The sequence below is a fragment of the Harpia harpyja genome, chromosome 25 (genome assembly GCF_026419915.1).
Source record: "Harpia harpyja isolate bHarHar1 chromosome 25, bHarHar1 primary haplotype, whole genome shotgun sequence".
In the NCBI taxonomy this organism is placed as follows: Eukaryota; Metazoa; Chordata; class Aves; order Accipitriformes; family Accipitridae; genus Harpia; species Harpia harpyja.
The window spans coordinates 421,506-445,603 of NC_068964.1; the positions used below are offsets into that span (position 1 = coordinate 421,506).

Consider the following 24,098-nt stretch of genomic DNA (forward strand, 5'->3'; position numbering starts at 1 on the left):
ACCATCCCGCTGGGGCCAAACTGGTCCCAGTACGTCCTCCATGCTGGAGCGTCTGCAACCAGATTCAACGCCTGGTGGTGTGACGCCGCTCTGCGGCTGGTGGGAACGGTCCGAAACTTCCCTGCCTGCGCCCAAAATTAGGGGACCCTCACCTACATCCCCATACCCAGGGCGCAGGATGGTTCCCCCGGACCCCCAGCGCCTCCAGCACCACCAGTCCTGCTGGTATTGAAGGACCACGCTGGGGGGGGGGATGACACAAGCCGGGAGGGCAGCCCATGGTGGGGGGAATATCTGGGGGCGAGATGGAGCCCGGCGCTCCTCCAGCGGAACCAGGCTGGTGGTCCCACGGTGGGCTTGGAGGATTTGGGGGGGGTCCTGAGCGATGTCCCCACCCAGCAGCGGGTCACAGCGAGGGGATGGGGTGGACCCCCCCCGCCCCCAGATGGTAAGGGGGTCACCAAGGAGGGATGCCGAGGTCCCACTAAGGCCACATGTGGTCCCCGAGCTGCGTGGCAGGGGGGTGAAGGGTGGTGATGGGGGGGGGGGGGGTCACCAACCCCTCTAAAAAACTGCCCCCCCCTATGACCCCGGGGGTCCACGCTGGGAGAAGCGAGGGGTTGCAGTGAGCTGGGATGGGGACCCAGGCGTGCGGGGGGGGGCACGCAGTCATTTGAGGGGGGGCCCAGGTGTCCTTGGGGGGGGGGGGAATGCAGGTGTCTGGGGGGGGACGGAGGTGTCTGGGGGGGGGACGGACACCCAGGCATTTTTGGAAGAGGACTCAGGCATTTGAGGGGGGGACCCAGGTGTCCTTGGGGGGCAACCCAGGCATTTGGGGGGGATGGGATGCAGGCATTTGGGGGGGGACCCAGGCATTTGGGGGGGACCCAGGCATTTGGGGGGGGCACCCAGGCATTCGGGGGGGGGACTCAGCCGTCCGGGGGGGGGACACCCAGGCATTCGGGGGGGACCCAGGCATTTGGGGGGGACCCAGGCATTCGGGGGGGACACCCAGGCGTCCGGGGGGGACACCCAGCCGTCCGGGGGGGGACCCAGGCATTCGGGGGGGACCCAGGCGTCCCGGGGGGGGAGATCCAGGTGTCCGGGGGGGGACCCGGCCATTCGGGGGGGACACCCGGCCGTCCGGGGACCCACACTGAGGCATTGGGGGGGGACACCCGGGCGCCGGGGCCGGAGCGAGGCGGGGGGGGCGGAGGCGGGGGGGGCGGAGGCGGGGGGGGCGGAGGCGGGGGGGGGCGGACAGGAAGGGGCGGGAGCAGCGCGGAGCCGCCGCCGCGGTCCGGGGAGGAGCGGGACGGGGACGGGGACGGGGACGGAGCGGCGCCGGGCGGGGGGGGGCCGCAGGTACCGGGGAGGGGGGAGAGGGGATCCCGGCACAGAGTTGGGAAAAGTTGCCCTCGCAAAAAAAAAAAAAAAAAAATATTAAACCCTTTCCAGGGTGGTTTTTAATTTTTTTTTTTGGGGGGGGGGGGGGTGTCTAGCTGCTTATGGGGAGGGCGAAGCGGGGGGGGCATCAGTGTCTGCAGCCACTCCGGGAGGGGGGGTGGGGGGGGTGTTGCTGAGGTGATGAGCCCCCACGCTTCACCAAGAGAACAAAAAAAAAGGAAAATAAAATAATCGTGTGGGTGGTGAGGCCCCCCCCAGATTATTGGGGGGGGGGGGGTGGTGTTTCTCTGTCCCTGGAGATGTTCAGCCCTCACCTGGACACGGCTCTGAGCAAAGCGAAGGTGTCGGCTCTGCCTTGAGCATGGGGGGGGGACGGTCCGGAGGTGTCCTCCGAGTCAAATTATTCCCGGATTTCCCGCTGCTGTGATAAATGCACCCCTTAATTGTCCCAAATGCTATTTCTGCGGTGGGTACAGTGACGTGGAGAGTTATAACGCGGCAGCGTCTCACGCGTGAGAAAGATTGATCACGCCTTTTATTTTCTCCCCCCCCCCCCCCCCCGAGAAGTGTTTTTTTTCCCCAAGGGCAGTAGGCGAGGGGATGGAGCGATGGGAAGGCGAACCCCAAGCAAAGGAGGAGCCGGAGGCCCCGGGAGACCCTCGCAGAGGTGAGAGCTGCACCCCAGGGTCCCATCCAAGAGGTGCTTTATCTTTTCCCCGTTCTGCCACGCCATGTTTCTGGTCATTAAGTGATATTATTACTTCTAACCCAGCAGGACATGGGACGGAGAGTGAGAATGAGAAGAGTCTCCAGCAGGAACGCCCCGAAATGAGCAGCTCATCGTCCGTGAACTCAGAAGGAAATTTTTCTGGGAGTTTTCAGCAGAGAAAATTGGGTGTAAATGCCCACGGGCTGCAAGGATACCCAGGGAAGGACGCGAGCACCTTTGTGCATCACGAAGAAAACCGCAAAGTCCTGAAGGAACCCACCGCCCCGTACAGAGCCGTCGCCCGAGAAAAGAAATATATATGCACTGAGTGTGGGAAAAGGTTCAGGCAGAGCTCAAACCTCATTGTGCACCGAAGGACACACACCGGAGAAAAGCCGTACAAATGCTGCGGGTGCGAGAAGTTCTTCAGTGACAGATCGAACCTGGCGAAGCATCAGCGGCTGCACACCGAGAAAAAGCCCCTGAGGTGCCGCGAGTGCAAGAAAAACTCTGGGAACGACCTGGATTTCCTCGAGCATCAGCAAATGCAGGTGGGGGACAGAGCGTTTAGATGCTGCCAGTGTGGGAAAAGGCTCGGGCAGGGCGGGAAGCTCGCTCTGCACCAGGAATTGCACGCGAGGGAAAAAGTCTACAAGTGCCCCAGGTGCGAGAAACGGTTCAAAGACCCGTCAACGCTCATCAGGCACGAGACGCTGCACACGGGCGAGAAGCCCTACAAGTGCCACGAGTGCGGGAAGAGATTCACCCGCAAATCGGACCTTACGGTCCATCAGAGAATCCACACTGGGGAGAAACCCTTCGCTTGCTCCGAGTGCGGGAAAACCTTCAACCATCGGTCGAACCTTTTCACCCATCAGAGGAGGCACACGGGCGAGAAGCCTTTCCCGTGCCAAGAGTGCGGGAAAAACTTTGGCCACAGGGCAGATCTAGTTGTCCACCTAAGGACCCACAGCGGCGAAAAGCCCTACCACTGCTCCGAGTGCGGGAAATACTTCAAGGGTCGTTCCACGCTCATCAGGCACGAGAGGTTGCACACGGGGGAGAGACCCTATCAGTGTCCCGAGTGCGGGAAGAGCTTTGGGCTGAGCGGGGACCTTGTTGCCCACCAGCGTTTCCATACAGGGGAAAAACCCTACAAGTGCCCTGAGTGCGGGAAGGTCTTCAGCAACAGCTCCAGCCTCATTAGGCATCAACGACAGCACGCGGGAGAGAAGCCCTACAAGTGCCACGAGTGCGGGAAGAGCTTCGGGCAGAGCACGGACCTCATCGCCCATCAGCGAACCCACACCGGGGAGAAGCCCTACCTGTGCCTGGCATGCGGGAAGAGGTTCGGTAGGAAATCCAACCTTATGGTGCACCAGCGAGTGCACGGCGCGGACGGGCTCCGCAAACGCCGGCAGCGTGGGAAAAGCTTCGTGGAGAACACGGCTCTTTCAGTCCGTCACGACATCTTGATGGAGGACAACGCTGCCCCGTGCTCAGCCCCGCTGAGCATCAGCAGTGACACGGAGGAGAAAAAACATTGAATTCCTGGGGAAGAAAAAGAGACAGGATGGAGAAAAAGCTCAAGACCTTCCTCGCTCTGGAAGAAAAAGCACAGAAGAAACAGCCACTGGTGTATGGAAAGTGCTGGATCTTTGTGTTCCACATTGGAGTCAGTGGGGGCGGGAGGGGGAGGGAAATACCTGTATATATGTTTTAGAGTAAAACATGAACCTATTTACTAAGCAACGTGTCTTTTTGCGAGCACATGGAATGGGCTTGGCATTTGCTGCGTGGCTCCCGTGCATCCCTTTCTTGATGGGCCTTTCCATCACAGAAACGTGGTCCCCAGGCACCGCCTTTGCCTTCTTTCCCCATCCTTGCATCACCTCTGAGCTGAGCCCCTGCTCTTGTCACCATCAGCCAGCGACCGTCCCGGCTTTATCTCACCACGGTCCTCGGGGCACTGGGGTCGAATGCATTGTCCGGATGACCCACGCATCCAGCAGAAATAATTCCCCTCCTGTGGGTTGAGATCCCGTGGTGCTCTGTAAAACGGTGCAATGGACATCAGGGTATGTTAAATTCCTCTGACGATCCTCCTGCACCATGTCTGCCTCCATCTCCATCCTCCAGATGTGGCCCAAGGTCTGCGGGATGGTTGTAGTTGACACAGAAGTGTAGATTGTCCAGTGACACCCCCTTGGCCGCGGGCTCCAGCCTGTCCCTTTGCCCGTTGTACACAGTCGGGGGACATCAGTGGCCTCGGAGTGACACCGTTGCTGTGGCACTGCCAGTGCTCCCACCGTTAACGGTATCTTCTTTACATCTAGGAGGGCTGCGGCTAGACTGCCCCGTCCTCTTGCTTTGGGCTAGGTGACCCATCGCTAGATGGGATGGTCCCATCACATCGTCAGCCGGTACCCAGGAGATGGGGAGATCCCTACCGGGAAGGTGCCTGGGCTTGCCAGAGACTCCTCTAAGGTCTAGGGCAGCCACAGTGGCAAATAAAAGTAGCCACAAACCTGAATTTGGCCAAGAAGCACTAGTGATATTCTCACTTCTCTATCCAAATCCTACATAAATGTTTTCTGGACCATCTATCCATTCACGTACATTCAGAAACTCTGTGTGACACGACCCTCACCACCACGACCACCAGTCGCAGCCAGGACATTATTAACACAACTCCAACCAACCATGCGGAGAGCAGCGTGGAGGAAACCACCCACCATCTTTTTACATTAAAGCAGCACTGTGGTACTACAATTATGGTTTAGATACTCAATTTTGGCTGTCAATGATATATTGACTGGCCCAATGGACCATCTGGGGTCTAAACACCTCCGAGATTGGTGCTGATTTAAGGTCAGAAAGTTATAGGACGGCTACGTCAAAGTAAAAGGTGGAAACAACCACCATTTCCACGGTGTTCCTGCAGATCTTTGCTGTGGTGGCCACCAGTAAGTCTTTGGAGGAAAAGGGGAGATATGAGGGAATGGGAGGGAGGTGCGACTACACAAAGAGGAGGAAAGGGAAGAGGAAGACGAAGCCAAAGAGCCAAGCTCTTCGTGAAGTACCTGGAGCACCCCAACGGCTGTGGACCTTCTCTCATGGTAGGTCCTGGAAGCCTGGTAAGGGACTTGCAGGTCACCTTCACCCTGTGAGCCTGTGACTAGCACAGCAAAGCCAAGCAGATGCTGGCTTTTCTGGAAACCAAGGCAGAAACTGGACAAAGAGACCAGTTTCCCCCAGTCGTGGTCAGGCTTTAGTTGGAGTTTCCCGCACCAAGGCTTGTTTTGCCTCCGCTAACCAAACCTGAGCAGCTTCCAAGATCAACCCTAGCTCAGGAGCAAGAGAACCCCACCCTTCTCCCTCAAAAAAAACCCCCTCAACTCCCCCAAAACCTGTTGGGAAAGTGTGATTTCCCCAATGTTTGCTTTCCTCCAGGATGCAGAGCTGGAAGGGAAGAGGACCGGCCCCAGGCCAGTTCCTGGACACTTGGCTTCACCAAGATCTCGCTGTTTTCTCTTGGGTTATAAACAGGCAGCTCCCATCCCCTGGTCACCAACAGCTTTACGAAGCTCTTTGCAATTTTCCCCTCTTTGCTTTTTAACAGCAGTAACTTCTCCCTGCCACGCAGCAGCAAATGAAAATTTAATATATAGCAGAAAAATACAAGGAAAACATGACATTCCTTGGGAACAGAGGGCCTTTTTTTTAATTGAGGTTGCATACATACAAGGGGGGAGGGAAGGATGTGGAGGGGAAGACAGATTTCTACAGTGTCTTTGGGGTGCTGATGGGTACCCAGCCTGGAAAATGTCAAAGGATTTAAGGAAGGGCTTTACAGACAGACGATGGGATGATGGACAGCCTGAAACAGCAGACAGTTTGACTGGGGAGCGATGGGAGCGAGTGGATCGTGGACCAACACATCAAGCCCTCTGAGCAAACTCAGTAATAACAGGAAATAATTAGCAAAAAAAAAAAAAAAAAGTTATTGACTGATCGGCCTACTTTAGATCACTTGCATGGGGTGGGTTTTTTTTCCCCCACTTTTGCAGTCTTTAAAACTGAAGACTTTTACCTAGAAGCGCTGATTTTTTTTCTCTTTCACGAACAATGTCTCAACTCTTCCCCAAACCCCTTCTCTGCTCCGAGCACTTACAAGGCCGCTTCTCCCCGGTGTTATCTCTGGTGTTCGACGGGATTTGACCCCTCCTTGAAACCCTCTGCACACTGGGAGCACCGGAGCGAGTCCTTCCCCACCGTCATGCCAAAACGCGAGTTGGGCTGGAAGCTTCTCCCACATTTCTGGCACTTGCAAAGCCCTCTGTGCACCCGCTGATGCACGATGAGGTTGGATCTCCGGCTGAAGCTCTTCCCACAGACCGGGCAGGGGTAGGGCTTCTCCCCGGTGTGGGTCCGCTGGTGGGCGATGAGGTCCGAGCTCTGCCCGAAGCTCTTCCCGCACTCGTGGCACTTGTAGGGCTTCTCGCCGGCGTGCAGCCGCTGATGCCGCACGAGGCTGGACCTGTTGCTGAAGAACTTTCTGCACTGGGAGCACTGGTAGGGCTTCTCGCCCGTATGGAAACGCTGATGTGCGATGAGGTCCCCGCTCTGCCCAAAGCTCTTCCCGCACTCGCTGCACTCGTACGGCTTGATGCCCGTGTGCAGCCTCTCGTGCCTGAAGAGGGTTGACCTCCCCCTGAAGAACTTCTCGCACTCGGAGCAGTGGTAGGGCTTCTCCCCGGTGTGGGTCCGCTGGTGGACGATAAGCTCCGAGCTTTGCCCGAATCGCTTCCCGCACTCTTCGCACTTATACGGCTTCTCCCCCGTGTGCATCCTCTGGTGTCGGAAAAGATTTGAGCGGTGGCTGAAGCTCTTCCCGCACTCGGGGCACTGGAAGGGTTTCTCCCCCGTGTGCGTCCGCTGGTGGACGATGATGTCCGAGCTGCGGGTGAACCTCTTCCCGCACTCGTGGCACTTGTAGGGCTTCTCTCCCGTGTGCACCGTCTCGTGCCTGATGAGGGTGGACCTGTCCTTGAAGCACTTCTCGCACGTCGAGCACTGGTAGAGCTTCTCCTCCACGTGGATCCTCTGGTGGAGGTTGAGCTCCGAGCTCTGCCCGAACTCCTCCCCGCACTCGTAGCACTTGTAGCGACGCTCTCCCACGTGCCGCCGCTGATGCTGGAGGAACTTGGCTCTTTCCCTGAAGCGTTTCCCGCACTCGGGACACTGGCAGAGTTCTTCTCCTACGTGCGCCTTCTCGTGGACAAGAAGCCTCGACTGGTGAATGAAGCTTTTCCCGCACTGCTGGCATTTAAAAGGTTTTTCTCCTACGTGGACCCTCTTGTGCCTGATGAGCAGCGACCTGTCCGGGAAGCGCTTCTGGCACTTGGGGCACTCGTGGAGCTTTTCTCCCGTGTGAGTCTTCTGGTGGACGATGAGGTTCGAGCTCTGCCTGAAGCACTTCCCGCACTCGTGGCATTTGTAAGGTTTCTCTCCGGTATGGATCCGCCGATGCACGATAAGGTTGGAGCTCTGTCCGAAGCTCCTTCCACACTCGTTGCACGTGTACTTCTTCTCCCTGGCGGCAGCTCTGTACTGGGCTTTGGATTCTTTGAGGACCTTTTGGTTTCCTCCGTGACGGATGAGTTTCTCCCCTCCTGGCCCCGTTTCGCTCTCGGGGGCTGCCTCCCGCCCAGGGCTCTCCAAAACGTCTCCTTCCCGTTTTGCCGCTGCGACTCCATGCCCTCCCCCTCGCTCAGCCCTTTCTCGCGTCAGGTCTGGCTCTTCCTCCGTTCTTCTGGCGGCACATCCTGCTGCGGGTCGCAAACAAGAGCAACGACTTTATTTCTCGAAGGGAAACCACGTCACGGTGGGGGATGGTGAATAAAAAAGCACAGGCGAGAGCAGAACCTCTTCGCCCTCAACCCCAACCGCCTGAGGGAGGGTGAAAGCAGGGAGGGAGGGGTGGGTGCAGGGGGCTCGGGTGGTCCTTCCACCGGCATAAGCTCCTCACCTGCAAGAGGGTCTCCCGGGGTCTCCCCTTCTTTCCCACCCCGGGGATCGGGGTCCGGCAGCTCTTCAGCTCGCTCCATCCAAGGTGGTTTCGGGAAAGGGAACGCCTGCTCCAAGGGCTGAAACAGGCAGAGACCCCCCCCGAGCCCCCCGCGGTGTCACCCGCAGGGGCTGCGCTGGCAGCAAGCACCCAGCAAGCCTCAGCCTTGCACCCAGGCACGGCGGGCAGACCCCCCGTGGCCCCCGGTACTGACCCCACTGTCCCCCAGTACTGTCCCCTCGTATTGTCCCCATTGTCCCTCGGTACTGGCCCCCAGTACTGACCCCACCGTCCCCCAGTACTGCCCCCGGCACTGACCCCTCTGTCCCCCAGTACTGACCCCTCCGTCCCCCAGTACTGACCCCACCATCCCCCAGTGCTGCCCCCCGGTACTGACCCCACCATTCCCTAGTGCTGCTCCCCAGTACTGACCCCACTGTCCCCCAGTACTGTTCCCCAGTGCTGCCCCCCAGTACTGACCTCCCCGTCCCTCAGTACTGATCCCCAGTACTGACCCCCCCTATCCCCCAGTGCTGCTCCCCAGTACTGACCCCACTGTCCCCCAATACTGACCCCCCCCGTCCCCCAGTACTGCCCCCCAGTACTGCCCCCACTGTCCCCCAGTACTGACCCCTGGTACTGACCCCCCCATCACCCAGTACTGCTCCCCAGTACTGACCCCCCCGTCCCCCAATGCTGCCCCCCAGTACTGACCCCCCGTACTGCCCCCACTGTCCCCCAATACTGACCCCCCGTCCCCCAGTACTGCTCCCCAGTACTGACCCCCCCGTCCCCCAATGCTGCTCCCCAGTACTGCCCCCACTGCCCCCCAGTACTGACCCCCCCGTACTGCCCCCACTGTCCCCCAATACTGACCCCCCGTCCCCCAGTACTGCTCCCCAGTACTGACCCCCCCCGTCCCCCAATGCTGCTCCCCAGTACTGCCCCCACTGCCCCCCAGTACTGACCCCCCCGTACTGCCCCCACTGTCCCCCAATACTGACGCCCCCGTCCCCCCAATGCTGCTCCCCAGTACTGCCCCCACTGTCCCCCAGTACTGCTCCCCAGTACCGACCCCCCCGTCCCCCAGCGCTGCCCCCGGCCGCCCCTCCAGTGTCCCGGTGCCCCCCCGGCCGCCCCTCCGCATCCCCCCACGCCACCCCCCGGTGCTACTCCCGCCTTCCTCCCATATTCCCCCCCCCCCGCTCCGCCACTGACCGTCCCTCCGCATCCCCCCGTCCCACCCCCGGTGCTCTTCCCATCCTACCCCCGGTCGCCCCCCCCCCCTTCCCCTCGCCTTCTCCTACCTGCAGCGGCCCCCCCCGCCCCTGCCCGCATCCCCCCCCCGCGCTGCTCCCGCCCCTTCCTGCGCACCGGCCCCGGCCGCGGCTCCGGGCGCGGAGGATGCGCGGAGGGAAAACCCGGGGAGGGGGGGGGCACGACCTGAAGGTGGGGATGGGGGGGGTATTGGCAGCCGGGGAAGAAGGCCACCACCAGCCCCGGATGGGATTCGGAGCCTTGTTATTGTAATGAATTATTTTTTTTTTATTTTTTTTTTTCCTTCTCGTTAATATTCTCCGGAAGGGATTTGGTGGTTGAGCAGCAGCCGGGCTCAGCGCGGGGGGGGGGGGGGGGGGGAGAAGGCGGATTTGTGCCCTTCGCTGTTTCTTCCCACCCGGTCCTCGGGCGAGGACAGAAGTTACCGCCTGCGCGGGGCTGGTGGTCGCCCAACTTCTGGGGTCCATCGTACCGGGGGCGGTGGGTCGGTCCTGTATAATTCGGGACTCGCCGGGGTCACCTCGGCTCGGCTTCTTGGCGTGGGTGGCTGCCAGAGGCACGCCGGCACCGGGAGCCGGCGAGATTTAAAAGCATTAGAAGTCACCCCGAAGTCACTATGAACAGAATCGGGGAATAATTTAGGCTGGATGGGACCGTGGGGCGTCTGTAATCCTGCCTGGAGTGCTGCGGCCCCGCTCTGAGCATCCACGGGGTTCACTGCACCGCAGAGCCCCAAACTGGACCCAGCGCCCAGACGTGGTCTCACCAGTGCCGTGAAAATCCTTTCGTCTTGCTGAATGGTAGGGTTAAACATCTGGAGGTGTTCAGGGATGCAAGAAACAACAGACACCTGCAGAAAGGCAGGGATCTTTACTGGAGGAAATCAGCTGCTTTTGTGCTTTCTGGGAATGTTTTTCAGCGGGGAACACAGAGGAAAATAACAGCCAGCAGGTGCAAACCCAAACGTTCCCCAAGGTCTTTCTTCTTGCCCTTGGACAGCGCGTCCATCCCCCCACCTGACCCATAGCAAGTGCCTCTCCTTTAACCCTCACGAAGCAGCTCCCAGCATCTGGACTTACTGGGACGCCTCTTTCCCTCCCCAGACTGGGGAGAGGCTGGGGCTACGTCTGCTAGGGAGGTCCCCGCCATCCCGTTATCCTGGTTTGGACGGCTCCACAAAGGTCTTTCCAGGATGTTTCTGACGAAACGAGAGCTAACCCGCCCTAAGGAGTGCAGGCACGAGCCTGCCTGCGCCATTTGCCCCTGCATCACCCTGCGCCTCGGTCCAGGGCGAGGGTGCTGCCTGTCCGAGGCTTCCTGCACCCAAACACCACCAAACACGGCTTGTTCCACCTCGGCAGCCCCCAAGGCACGCGTGGGCTGTGGGTTGTGGCTTCTTGTTTTGTTTCCCCGCTTTTGGTTCCTTCACCCAAAAGCTGGGTCCCTACCGGCATCGCTTGGAGGGGTTCAGACACGGGAGGAGACGCGCCAGCCGGCCGAACGTCATGAGGAACATGACGAGGACCACCGAAGAGCTGGTGTTCCAGGGACAAACCGGCCTATTTCAGTACAAGATCCATGCAGGTTGTACAAAGCCCACTGCCCTCGGCGAGCCCAACCACCCTCCACGCACCAATTAGCGTTTCCTCCCTGACCCACCCTCTGAAATATTTAATAGTCCCGCTTGCACGCAGACCAGCTCATTTTTGGTGGGAGTTTCATTTTCACTGCATGACTTTTCCCAGCTTTTGTAGGTGCAAACACACCTACAAGGTGTGCATTCAACGTACATTTAAAGGCAAAGCACGCGCTCTCAGATGTTCTATACACCCACATCCCACGCGCAGCTCCTGATCTTTAACAAGGCAGAATCTCACACTGAATGACCTTCCACACCTGGAGCACCGGTTTCTCTCCTCTGTGAGTTTTCTGGTGCACAGAAAGGTGCGAGCTCTGCCCAAAGCTCTTCCCGCACTTGCCACACGTGTACGGCTTCTCCCCCGTGTGCACGCGCTGGTGTTGAATCAGCTTGGATCGCACGCCGAAGCGCTTCCCACACTCCAAGCACCGGTAGGGCTTTTCTCCCGTATGGGTTCGTTGGTGGACTATGAGATCCGAGCTCTGTATGAAGCTTTTCCCGCAGTCGGGGCATCGATACGGTCTCTCTCCGGTGTGTTGCCGCTGGTGTTTCATGAGGTTCGACCTTTTGCTGAAGTGCTTCCCGCACTCGTGGCACGGGTAGGGTTTTTCTCCCGTGTGGGTTCTCTGGTGGGTGGTCAACGTCGAGCTCCGCGTGAAGCTTTTCCCGCACTCGGGGCACTTGTACGTTTTCTCGCCGGTGTGCATCCGCCGGTGCGTCACGAGGCTGGAGCTCCTGTTGAAGCATCTCCCGCACTCGGGGCACTGGTAGGGTTTTTCTCCCGTGTGGGTTCGCTGGTGGACAATGAGGTCCGAGCTCCGCGTGAAGCTTCTCCCGCACTCGAGGCACTTGAACGGTTTCTCTCCCGCGTCGTCTCTCGGGGGTGTAATTAAGTGCCTGCTCCGGCTGCCCTCTTGTCCAGGCTCGGTGCAGGCGCGCTGCCTTTCTGCAGGGCCCTCCCGGGCTGGGGTTCCTCCGAGGTCAGCGTTGCCTCTTCTGCAAACCGTCCCGCTGTCTATTTTCCATCTTAACCCTGGTTGTGACACAGAGAGAAGCCAGACGGGTTATTTCTCAGGCCAGGTAGAAATAACATCAAGGGGAAGGGGCAGAAAAAGCTAATTAACCAGGCAGGAAAATTGGCTGGGGGTGCAGCACCCTGCTTCCCCAGGGATGGAAGAAGGGGAAATCAACGGAGAGGAAATTTATTCTTATTTCCAGCCAACATCACTGGAGCTGTATCTCCTCGTAGGACCCGTCACGCTTTGGCTAGAATCCTGGTGTGGGTTTGATAGGATATAGTAGCGTGCGCTGATGTAGGTGCTCAGGAGCACAGGCACCCCATCCTCACCTGCGAGTCTGCTGCTCAGGGCTTCTTTTTTCTCCGTTTCTTGAAGATCAGGGCTCCAGCGCTCTCCTCGCTCTTGCATCTGGGTGAGCAAGTCTAGCTTGGCTGTGGGAAGACCTGTTCCGGAGGGTGAAATCAGGAGATAACGGCATGAGGGACTTGCGAATTGTAGAGTATTTGCAAAGTTAAAGAAATTTGAACTTCCTGGGGGACACAGGGTGGGAAGGATGGTGGTACGGTCATCCAGACCACCAGGTGCCTGGGTGAACGTGTGTCCTCCACCCAAGCCCCGCAGAGGGCAAACATCAAACATCGGCCCAAAACCAATCACTGGGATGGAGCTAGTCCAGGAAAAGGGAGAAGATCCCTGCGGGGAAGACAGATATTTCCATCCACTGGAAAATGAGACAGAAGAGAAGAAAAAAGGGCTTTTCCTCAGTGTTCCTCCTCGGTCTGTCTCCCAGGAGGAGCACCAAGGAGATGGTCTGTCTCACTCCTGAGCGCTGCAGAGCTCAAACCATCCGAAAATTGAGAGCATCTGCAACAGAAAGGGCCACGAGCCAAAGCTTCAGGAGCTCTCGGCTCCAGCACCGAAGGGACAGGACTCCTTACCCAGAGACATCACAGTCTCGTAGTTCTCCAGCATGACGTCCACGTAGAGAGTCCTCTGCACCGGGTCCAGCAGAGCCCATTGCTCCGTGGTGAAATACACGGCCACCTCCTCGAAGGTCACAGGCTCCTGCGGCAGCAGCGAGAGACCTTCAGTACCCGGGGCCGGAGCCACGGCCTCACGGTACAAGAGGGAGAAGAACAAAAAAAGACCCCAGAGGTCCTGGGATGAAGAAGCAGAGATGCTCAAGCCCGTCCCAAGCAACCGAGGAGAGCGTGGGGCATCGGGGAAGAAAAACAAGGACCTCCCAGGAAAAGACCAAAATTCATGGACCTGAAAATAAACCCCTGAGCAGGACCCGTGGACAAATACCAAAGGGAAACCATCAGCCTCCCTGTGCCCGCCTGGATGGGAGGGGGTGAAGGTGGCTTTTCTCAGGGCTGTGTCTTGCCCGGCAGCCTGTGCTGGGGCAGAGCATTAAGTGAGGTTTTGCACCCGTAAATAAGTGTTTCTTTTCCCCGAAAAGGGCTGATTTTCTTGTGTACGACCATTGTCGCTGAAGGAATGAGCAAACCCCCAACCAGACCCTGAGGAATCATCCACCTGAGCCAGTTCCACTGTGTCCATCTCTTGGGGTTGGTTTTTTTGGTGTTTCAGGATATTTGTCTGTTCTGGAGTAAAACGCAGTAGCGCCTCAGTCCTAGGAAACAAAAAAAGGAGAAAAAGAAAGGAAAAAGAAGGATGTTCGTTCGTAAAACTCAAGAGCTTCGTTGTGGTTTTGGGACATCTCGGAGGAGCCCAGCAGTGTCCCTGCAGCCCTACAACAGCCGGGAGCTTGTGGGGGGAACGGGGAGAGAAGGGGACAAGGTGGGCTGGGGGGGGGGGGTTCAAGTGCGGGGTCATCCCAGCCGTGCCCCCTCACCTTGGGGACCTCAGAGCCCCGGGGAGGACGTGTCCCCAGGGTCCCATCCTCACGCAGGGGGAGCCCGGACCCAACAGAAGGGGTGCGGGGGGGGGGTCCGAGGGGCTGTACCCATAGCAGGGTATGGGTGTTGGGGGGGGGGGTGTCAAACCCAGCTATGGGGGGGGTCCGAGGGGCTGTACCCATAGCAGGGTATGGGTGTTGGGGGGGGGGGTCAAACCCAGCTATGGGGGGCTCCTGGGGGCCATACCCAGACCTGGGGAGGGGGACCGGGAGCCCGAGGGGGGGTCGGGGACCTCGCACCCAGCCCCGGGGGGGTGCAGGAGGAGCCGGGGAGGGGGGGACGGGGGGGGGGTAGAAGGAGGGCCCGTACCCCTCCCCGGGTCGGGGCAGCGGGGGGGGGGTCCCGTACCCAGCCCAGGGCACCCTCCCCTCACCCCCCCGGTACCTGCGGCATCCCCGGCAGCGGCCCCGAGCCCCCGCCCGGCCGCGCTCGGCTCCCGCAGCCCCGGCCCCTTCCTGCGCCGCCCCCGCCCCTTCCCGCGCCCGGCGCCCCCTCCCCGGTGCCAGCGGCAGCCCACCCCGCCGAGCGGCACCGCGAAGTGCCGGTCTGAAAGAGCGCCGGGGCGGGAAATGCCTTCTGCGCTCCGAAGCTCCTTCTCCTTCTCCCTCTCCTTCTCCTTCTTTCTCCCCCTCCTTCCTTCTCCTTCTCTTTCTCCTTCTTTCTCCTTCTCCTTCTTTCTCCCCCTCCTTCTCCTTCTTTCTCCCCCTCCTTCCTTCTCCTTCTCTTTCTCCTTCTTTCTCCTTCTCCTTCTTTCTCCTTCTCCCTCTCCTTCTTTCTCCTCCTTCTTCTCCTTCTTTCTCCTTCTCCCTCTCCTTTCTCTTTCTCCTTCTCCTTCTTTCTCCTTCTCCTTCTTTCTCCTTCTCCCTCTCCTTCTTTCTCCTCCTTCTTCTCCTTCTTTCTCCCCCTTCTCCTCCTTCTTTCTCCTTCTTTCTCCTTCTCCCTCTCCTTTCTCTTTCTCCTTCTCCTTCTTTCTCCTTCTCCTTCTTTCTCCTTCTCCTTCTTTCTCCTTCTCCCTCTCCTTCTTTCTCCTTCTCCCTCTCCTTCTTTCTCCTTCTCCCTCTCCTTCTTTCTCCTCCTTCTTCTCCTTCTTTCTCCTTCTTTCTCCTCCTTCTTTCTCCTTCTTTCTCCTTCTCCCTCTCCTTTCTCTTTCTCCTTCTCCTTCTTTCTCCTTTCTCCTTCTCCTTCTCCTTCTTTTTCCTTCTCCCTCTCCTTCTTTCTCCTTCTCCCTCTCCTTCTTTCTCCTCCTTCTTCTTCTTTCTCCTTCTCCCTCTCCTTCTTTCTCCTTCTCCCTCTCCTTCTTTCTCCTTCTCCCTCTCCTTCTTTCTCCTTCTTTCTCCTTCTCCTTCTCCCTCCTTCTCCCTCTCCTTCTTTCTCCTCCTCCTCTTTCTTTCTCCTTCTCCTCCTCCCTCCTTCTCTTTCTCCCTCTCCTTCTTCCTTCCTTCTCCTTCTCACCTTGGGGACCTCAGAGCCCCGGGGAGGACGTGTGCCCAAGGTCCCATCCTCACGCAGGGGGAGCCTGGACCCAATAGAAGGGTTGCGGGGGGGGGTCCGAGGGGCTGTACCCCTAGCAGGGTATGGGTGTTGGGGGGGGGGGTCATACCCAGCTATGGGGGGGGCCATTGGGGCCATACCTAGACCTGGGGAGGGGGACCAGGGGGAGCCCGTATCTAGCTCGAGGGGTTTTGAGGAGCACATACCCAGCCCTGGGGGAGTCTGGAAGGAGCGGGGGGGGTCCTACACCCCCCCCCCCCCGGGTTGGAGCAGCAGGGTGGTCCTATAGACAACCCGGGGCAACCCCAGCCCCAGCAACATCCCGCCCGGCAGCCCCTGGCTCTGGTTCAAAACCAAACCCCAGAGCAGCAGCAACAATAGATATTGCTAAATATCGATTTAAAATAGCCCCAGGTTTGGAATTTCTTTCTACGCTCAGATACCAGACGCATCACAGGTCCCGAAGGGGCTGCGGGACCAGGCACGGAACCGGAGAACCTCGGTGCCAAATGACCCCAGATCCCCCATAAAAATGGCTTGGCAGAGGAACACCGAGCTGCAGCACCTCAAGGCACCGTCTCTGCATCTTTTTTTCAAGAATCCCTGACATTTCCAGACAACGCGCCAGGTCTGCTACGGCCAAAGCAGAGAGCCAGCTGGTCAGACCTGGGAAGAGGTCTCCTCCCAACTCCAGACACAGCGTTAGGTCCCGTCCTTGGCACGGTTGCCAGCCCAGGCTCTGAGCCGACGGAGCTGCTCAACGGCTCGTGCCCAGCGCCTTCGCAAGTCTGGATCGGGCTCATGGTGGTGCCGGACAAGGTCACCTGGATGGCTCCGTGCTGGACACCAAGCAGTGAGTCCAGTGCATCCCTTGGGTTTGTCCCCAAGCCACCATGTTCCTAAAAGCCAGTCTGGGTCCTGCTCCTGGGGGGCCTCCAGGAGCTTTTTCTCTCCCCCGCCATGAAGGAGAGGGACCTTCTCTTCCCTCTTGCAGGTTCCCCAGCTTGGGCTCTGCCACTGATGGCAGCTGCGCCCTGGTGAAAAAGGCTCCGAGGGCTGCGAGAAATATCCCATCACCCTGTAGCTGCTCCGGACCCACCTGCAGCCCAACGGGTCCCCACAGTTGGGGGGGCAAATACCTGCACCCCTCTTCTTGCTCCGTGCTGTGGCTTGCTCTAAGGAAGGAGGTGATGGTGGGGCATGCACAACTCCCTGCATTTCTACCCCAGGGCCCTTTGCTCTCTTGCACATCCTCGCCAGGAAGGATGGAGGAAGGAAAAATCCAGCTTTTCCCTGGGGAAAAGAGGGGGACATGATCCCACTCCCTGCCTGGAGCCATCCCAGAGCTGCATCCCAGGGCTTGGCCCTTCCCACAGCCCTGGTAGCTGCCAGACAACTTTAAACAAGGAAAGAAAATTCAGTTTTTTCTTTTTTTTTCTTTTTGAGCAAATTCTGCTAGAAGATATTTTCTTGCAACATCATAAAAAAAAAAAAAAGGAAAAAGGTGCACAACGATCAGAAAACACATCCCAAAGCTGGACTGGGTGAGAGCAGGGAAAGCTCATGGGCAGAGGCGGAGGTGGGAGCCTCTCCCCACCCAGAAGAAAGGGAAGATGCTCTCCCCACCAAATGAAGCTTTGCGGAACGTAAAGATGGGGGCCTCACGCTCGGCGAGGTAAAATGTCACTTGCCCCCCTCCATAGTCTAGAGCCACCCGCACCCTCCCAGTTTCCCCAGTGGCGGGGAAGGTGGTGATGGGGGAAGTGAAGACGCGGTACTGATTCCCACATCGCCCCATCGCCCAGATCCCCTTCTCTTGTTGAAACTCAAGCCAGCCCTTCCTGGGCACGGAGCGTCGGGCCACCCCCAGCGCCCAGGTCCTGCCTCCGGCCACCTCCACCTCCCAGCAGTGTCTCCCCACGGTGAAGCCCTGGCAGCCCAGAACGCAGCAGGAGGCATCAAATCGCTGCGGGGTGGTGGGCAGATCCTGCCCTGCATCCGTCCATCTCACCGCCCGCCGGTCCCGGGACAGGACGAGCCAGGCGTTGGCTGTGTCAGGGTCCAAAGTCACGAATGCTGCGAGGGATGGAGAAGAAAGTGGCGTTGGAGGAGGACATCACCCCCCAAAAAAGTCCTGCTCCGGCTGGGACAAGCCCCAGCATCACACATCTGCCTATGTCTTGGGCTTGGGAGCAGAAACATCTCCACGTGTTCCTGCTTGGGAAAGCCTTGCCTCATGCTGGAGGACTGGGCAGAGCTCCTTTGTATCTTCAGGAACGCCAAAGCGAGCTCAACTCATCCTTTCCCAGCTATTTTAAACACTATTTCAGCTAAAAATGAATTTGCAGCTGCTCCTCCAAAGAGCCTCACCTTTTCCATCTCCTCCTAGAGATGGTCCTTGCTCTTTCTCCAGTTCAGATAGCAAAACATCTAGGGGATGAAGAACAAAGGTTGGACATCATGCTCTCTGGTTGGCAATTCTGCTTGCTCTTGACCCCATCGTGTTTTTCCTGGGAAAACAGGAAAAACAGCAGCAGGCAGAGCTGCCCCCTCCCATAATTGGGGGATAACCCCCCATCAACACAGTCACGCTCCACAGTACCTTGAAATCTCCCCAGCATCTCTCTGAGGACACAGTTTTGTTGAGAAATGACATGAAGCCTCCGCTCCAGGTCCGAGAAGGTCTCTGTCATCCTCTGGGCACTGCCCATCTTCCCCCTGGATGCAAACCTTTCCCCTTAGATATGGGACTCGTTGTGACGGCATGAGATGCTGGGACCGTCCCTCCTCCCCCTGCACCTCAGGCAATTTGGGGACGGCGGATGAGCTGGCTGTCCCCCAAATGTCCCTCTGTCTCAGGCTCGGAGGTGCCAACCAGCTCTGTACTGGAGGACGGTTGGGTCCCCATTGCCCTGATGGCCAAGAAGACCTCCAGTCTTCGGGTGCTTCCTCTCATGGCATCCCCGGACTGGGGTTCACGGGCACCTTCTCGTCTCCACACCTCTCCAAGCCTCACTTCAAGCCCTGCCTGAACTGCCAAAATTTCCATCTCTGTTCCAGAAACCACAGGGATGCTGCCTGTGAGCCTTCCCCACCATTGAGGCACGGGTGGTGGAAGAGCACGTACCTGTCCACAGTGCTCCGGGCATCCTGGAATAGAAAGAGAGAGAAAAAAGCCTCAGTCTCCCATCCCCAAACTGGGGGAAGACTCCAGCCAAGGTGATGCCAGACCCTCTTCTGTCTTGCCCGTTAGAGCATCTGACCTGCAGGAACCTGCTCGCAGGTTGCTCAAGCTGCTTTTGCATCTCGCAGATCAGGACATCGAGGAGTGAAATCTCCCCTGTTGTCTTGGTCTCCTCTTCCTCCTGCCTCCTCATCATCTCTCTGTCCAGCTCTCCCAGCCGAGCCAGGAGGACAAGCTCCTGGTCCTTCAGAAACCGGCGCAGCTGCCGAAATTCGGACACAATCTTCTGCCTCTCGACCTCTGTCTGTGTCTGCAGGACATGGAAAGACAACAGCATGGACCACGCTGGTCCAATACCTCTACTTTTTCTGGGTGATGGCAACAACTACTTACCAAATAGTCCTGACATCGCCTCTCTCCACTTATTTTCAATTCCAAAATCTCTTCCCGTTGTTTCTTGAGCTTCTCCAGGTCACTGTGTATTTGCTCCTGGAAGAAGAAAAATGGTTTGGGAGGGCATCGAGAGGGGGGAGTAGGGAAGGGATGGGATGCTGGGGAACACTTCCCCCTGATCTGGGGAAAAAAAAAAAATCACAGCATGGGCACAAGGATGGAGAAGACACAGGAGGACAACAGAGGAGACAGTTTCATTCTCACATTAAATTAATTGGAAAATAGCTGTTGACTGATTTGGGGCAAAGGGTTTAGTCTGAAAATTAATGTTTTCATATTTTTAGCCAAAGAGAGTTGTGTGTTGTTTTTATTTTTCCTAGCTCTCCCCACTTATTTCCATTTATGTATTTTCATGGTGAAAAAACCCCAACTACAGAGAACTTCAAAGCTGGCTTGAAGCCTGTAATCCCGAGAAGCTCGAAGAAACCCCAGTATCCCTTGAGGCGGTCAGAAAAAATTTCATAAAAGGAATAACCCAAGCTCGGTCATGGACCTGACCCTGTCCTCCTGGGCAGATTCCTCTACATTGGCTGCAGTGGGACTTCCACGAGCCCTTGGTCCATCACGGCTGGAGCCAGATGCTTTTGCATCACCCCTGAAGGCGATGGTCCTCTTGTGCCACGAGCAGAGATGCTCCTTCTCCTCCCTGCCCCCTTCCAGGTCCAAGAGCTTCAGCTTCTCTGCTAAATGCTCCAAATGCTGTTTCAGCTGGAAATTTCCTTTCCTGAACCGGCTTCGGTGGCCGACTGCCTCAGCATCGCCAAGCCTTCCTCGCTCCGGCCAGGATCGGGCCGTGCCACCTCCGCAGCCAGTGGGGTCACAGCCCAGGCGGTCAGGATCTGGCCGATGCTGCGGGACGGTGCGGTGGGTGCTTCTTTCTCCCCCTTCCCTTGCTCTAGATGAACCGGACGCCATGGCAGCAGCTTCTCCAGCCTCTCTTGTTGCTGTTCGCCTTGCTGTCTGCAGCAGAGTAAACATATAGCACATGTTCATATATAGAAGGAGGAAGGAGGAACAGCGGAAGGAAGCTCTAACCTCCTTTAGATGTTAATTTTAGGAAGGAATGAATTGCCTTCCTCCAAACCTTGGACTTTAACGTCCATCTCTTGGGCGTTGAGGTTTGTCTCGCCGACATACAAGTCTGCACCACGGGCATCAACATCTCAGGTTGGTGTCTCCACTCCGGGGATGGCCAAAGGAGAAGGAGCCAACCTTCCCACCTGGCGGGAACTGGCATTTCACCCCCAAAGCTCAGGCTCTAACCTGCTCCTTTGCTGGTACATGACCTGGTGTCCCCCCCACATCTGCTTCCCACCCTTCAAAGCACAGACCGAAGCCTTAGGGTGCACTTGCCAACGCAGAAACCCCCCAACAGCACACATGTGCTCAGAAAACCATGCTGGAAAAGCAACTTTTATGTTTCCTTGCTGCTTTCCTTTTATTTGGAACCAATTTTAATCGATCGATGCAGCAGACGCAGAACCTGAAAGCATGCCCGAAGCAGGCTCAGCAACACCCCCCCCCCCGACAGCTTGCACTGCACAGACAGACCACAGCAACCCCAAATTTAACAGCCCTGCATCTTTACACTTGGAAAAACATCTTGGCAGTGCCAGGGTGGCCGGGATGCTGCCGGTTCCCTTTGCCGGGACATCCCTGACCGTCCCAAAACAGACACTTACCCGTTAAGCAGCAGCACATGGTCTTTGCAGATATATTTTTTTTTTGTGTGTGTGTGTGTGATTTAGTCCACAGGGCTTCTCTCCAGCCACCCCAGGGCTGTTCGAGCTCGGAGTCGGATCACATGGAGGATAGAGGGAAAATATCAGCCCTATTTAAGGAAACACGGAGAGGAATGTGCTGCCTGGTGTCTCTCTGCCAGGGACAGGCTCATTTACATCTCTCTGTGGCTCAGTGTCCTAAAATCAGATTTTTCAATCCAAGATAAAGCTTGGATCATCGTTTTCAGCTATAAGATAAAATACCTTTGGCTACCAGAGAAGATGGGGCATCCGCCACCATGCAACACGGGGACCATCCAAGCACGGCCACCTCCCAGGGGCTCACCCCCTGCCTTGGCCATCACCAGGGCAAAAAATAAGCACAGTAGTCATCCAATGGCTTTAAATACAGAGCTGGGCAGCTTTTTCATCTTGTGTCCAGCCTTTTTCATGGGTTACAAGTAGCACAGGAAGACCTTCCTGGTTGCAGTTTTTAATTATAGCAAAACCAGCTTTATAAACTTGTGCTTCAAAGTTGCTGGCAGTGATTTCCAGCATGGAGGAAGGGCAGTTTCTCCTCTATGGTGTTTCCCACACTGATAGTTACTTAGAACAGAGGATTTTTAAAAGTTATTATATTCTATATTATTATATATTTCCCCCCACCATTTCTGTCTGCTCACAGAAGGAATGGTATTTTGAGCTGCTACAGCAAGCGTGCTTTCTTAGCTAAAATATTACCGTCTTGAAGCCCTCAGACACAAACGGTCTGTCCCTCTTCTCCCTCTTCCCCTTGCTTGGCTCTCCTCCTGCCTACCCCACACCAGTGCCACCACAAACATGGGTTGCAAGGCGATAATGAAGGTTTCTGGCCCACTAAACCACAGGAATTAAAACCCAAAACCACAGGGCTGAGACCTCGAGATGCTCTGGCCATTGCTCACGGGTGGGAGATGACAGCATTCCTCCCCAGTGGGATCCACCTCAACTGTCCCCCATTTTTAGGAGGGTAAGTGGGGCAAGATGCCTGCAAGGAGAGATCATACGGGCTGCAGGCATCATCCAAGAGGGCCAGGAGGGCCTCCACGTTGAACCAGCTGGAAAAAGAAATCAAATTCTCTGGCGAGTCTCAAGTGGTTTATTGTCAGATGGGAACAACGGGTTGGCTGTCCCATGGTGGGGCAAAAGACAAGATTTAAGGCTTTACAGGTGGCTAAGAACAAGCAGGGATTAAAGAGGAATTCATCGGTGCTATTAAGTGCAGTGAGGTGTCGTGAAAGGGGAAGACCGTCGCATCCATCCCCTCTAGCAGCTTTAGTCATGTCCCTAATCGCCTACCTTCCAGCACGGCTGGCCCCATGCTGTTCTCAAGCACTGGCTTGACCCTCTCCATGAATCTAGTTTGAGAGCTCCCAGTACCTCACTGGAAGCTTTATTGGCAACAGGATGCAGAGCTCCGTGCTGGCGGCAGCCTCTTTAAACCTTTAATCCATATGGTCTGGATGTTTGGCACCCCAGTTTTCACCTGAGGGCATGACGCCTGCTTGGTCTTGAATCCAGGCTTCTCTCACTTCTCCCAAAGGCTGAGCTAAACTCATGGACTCTGGCTAACCCAGCTGGAACAAAATCATCTGCCCGGGCCAGATTTGAGTCCTGCCAGAGGACCTGGCTGCGTCCAGCTCTGGTATAAAGGATTACAGGAGCAATGCCTTGACCAGCAGCACAGTGGCTGGAGTGTCTGGGGAAGAAATCTGTGGAGATGTCGGTGGACGAAGCTGACAGCATTGATCAGGCTCTTGATCAGGCAATGACAGGCATTGACCTTGGAGCTCTGAGGACAGTCATGGAGGGTTTGCCATGTCCTTTCTTTGGCCAAGGGCAAAGGGCCTGGATTTGTATGCAGGTTGGGCGAGGGAGAGTTGTTTAATCTCTTCCAAGTGTAGATTTCTTCAACAGTTGGTGAAGAGAGTCCTTCAACAGTTGGTGGAGAGAGATAGGCACACAGAAAGCACGATTTGCCTGTCCTATTTTGATGTCTATGTCTGGATGAGATGGGCTGCTCACCAGAAGCACTTATTTCCCTCTGCCTACTATAAAAGCGGCTCAAATGGTTGAAATCTACACATCAACCACCAACTGATGAGAAGAAAATGCTGGTGGGAGCCTGCACTCCCACTCAGGTGATGCAGGCTGCGTGAACAGTGACCTACCCTGGTGCCCACCTCTTTTCATCAACCGAAGGAGAAGCCTACGTCTCTCTGCAGGTCATTTGATGTTCCTCTATGCTGGAACTGCACCTACGAGCTAGGCAGACCTTCTGCCACCGTATGTTGAGGACACGCAGGACGGGCTGCCTTTCCTTTGCACGACGACGGTTGCAGCACTCGATTGGGAATGGGGGAGAATAAGGTTTGATGCTGCTCTTCCCAAGAGCGCTTCTATCCTGGTCTCTATCCTGCTGCTCTTAACCACCTAGCTGTTGGTGTCTGGACGGAGTAAGGTGCTTCCACCGCTCCCCCTGCCCTTCAAGCCACCCGCTCACTGCCGGCGCTAAGCTCTCTGCACGAGGAGGAACGCAAGGGTCATCGGACCAGAGAGATCGAGCCCAACTCCACCCAGAACCACGGCCGGATCCGCTCCCCAGCGAAGGAAGCCGGAGGAAAAGTGAAGATCGGCATTTTGTTCTCAACGTCAAAAAACGCCACCTCCCCCCATTCGTAGTCTAGAGAGATCCGGATCTTTTTGGGGACCCGCGGCAGGTTAAGGAGGGTTGGAGGGGAGGTGAGGGCACGGTTCTTAAACCCCCATTGCTGCACCGCCCAGATCCCTTCCTCGGGATTGAAGCTGACGGGTGCCTTCCTCTGCAGAGACTCTTTGCTGACCCCCACGGCGCAGTACTGTCCCTCGGCTACATCCACCACCCAGTAGTGTCTCCCGGAGGTGAAGGCTTCGCAACCCAGCACGCAAGGATCGGCGTCAAACCGCTCAGGGCTGTCGGGAGACTCCTGCAGCATGTATTCCCATCTCACGCTCTTCTGGTCCTTGGAGAGGATGAGGCGAGGGTGGGCTGTCTCCGGGTCCAGCGTCACGTTTGCTGTTGAAGAAGGAGGAGAGGGCGAGAAAAAGAGAATTCAAAAACTTATTTAGCACGCCCTTTGCCCGGTGACTGCTGTCTTCTTGGAAATCTAAGAGGGTGTTTTGTCTT

General features: G+C 57.1%; 4 protein-coding genes across 5 annotated transcripts; 1 reads left to right on the forward strand and 3 right to left on the reverse strand.

The window, feature by feature from the left end:
• Positions 1-1,667: 1,667 nt before the first annotated feature.
• Positions 1,668-3,841, forward strand: LOC128135868 (zinc finger protein OZF-like). 2 transcript variants are annotated; one of them, XM_052774968.1, is made up of 2 exons: positions 1,668-2,074; positions 2,180-3,841. In XM_052774968.1, exons 1-2 carry the CDS (start codon positions 2,008-2,010, stop codon positions 3,661-3,663), a joined length of 1,551 nt encoding a protein of 516 aa, XP_052630928.1. In that variant the 5' UTR covers positions 1,668-2,007; the 3' UTR covers positions 3,664-3,841. The 2 variants fall into 2 exon arrangements, with proteins under 2 accessions (XP_052630928.1, XP_052630929.1); XM_052774969.1 differs by having other exon boundaries at positions 2,183-3,841.
• A 1,976-nt stretch (positions 3,842-5,817) lies between these two features.
• Positions 5,818-13,995, reverse strand: LOC128135905 (zinc finger protein 420-like). Its single transcript, XM_052775014.1, is given in 6 exon segments — positions 5,818-7,712; positions 11,295-11,369; positions 11,371-12,136; positions 12,452-12,565; positions 13,061-13,187; positions 13,662-13,995. Coding segments are annotated over 6 exon segments (2,808 nt in total). The 5' UTR covers positions 13,962-13,995; the 3' UTR covers positions 5,818-6,286.
• A 3,007-nt stretch (positions 13,996-17,002) lies between these two features.
• On the reverse strand, positions 17,003-20,132 carry LOC128135903 (E3 ubiquitin-protein ligase TRIM7-like). The gene is made up of 7 exons (XM_052775012.1): positions 19,671-20,132; positions 19,113-19,208; positions 18,799-19,029; positions 18,663-18,685; positions 18,138-18,253; positions 17,906-17,965; positions 17,003-17,611 (listed from the first exon to the last, which is right to left on the reverse strand). Exons 1-7 carry the CDS (start codon positions 20,085-20,087, stop codon positions 17,097-17,099), a joined length of 1,458 nt encoding a protein of 485 aa, XP_052630972.1. The 5' UTR covers positions 20,088-20,132; the 3' UTR covers positions 17,003-17,096.
• A 1,885-nt stretch (positions 20,133-22,017) lies between these two features.
• On the reverse strand, positions 22,018-24,035 carry LOC128135901 (butyrophilin subfamily 2 member A2-like). The gene has a single exon (XM_052775009.1). The coding sequence runs from the start codon at positions 23,905-23,907 to the stop codon at positions 23,476-23,478; it is 432 nt and encodes a 143-aa protein (XP_052630969.1). The 5' UTR covers positions 23,908-24,035; the 3' UTR covers positions 22,018-23,475.
• Between the last annotated feature and the right edge of the window lie 63 nt (positions 24,036-24,098).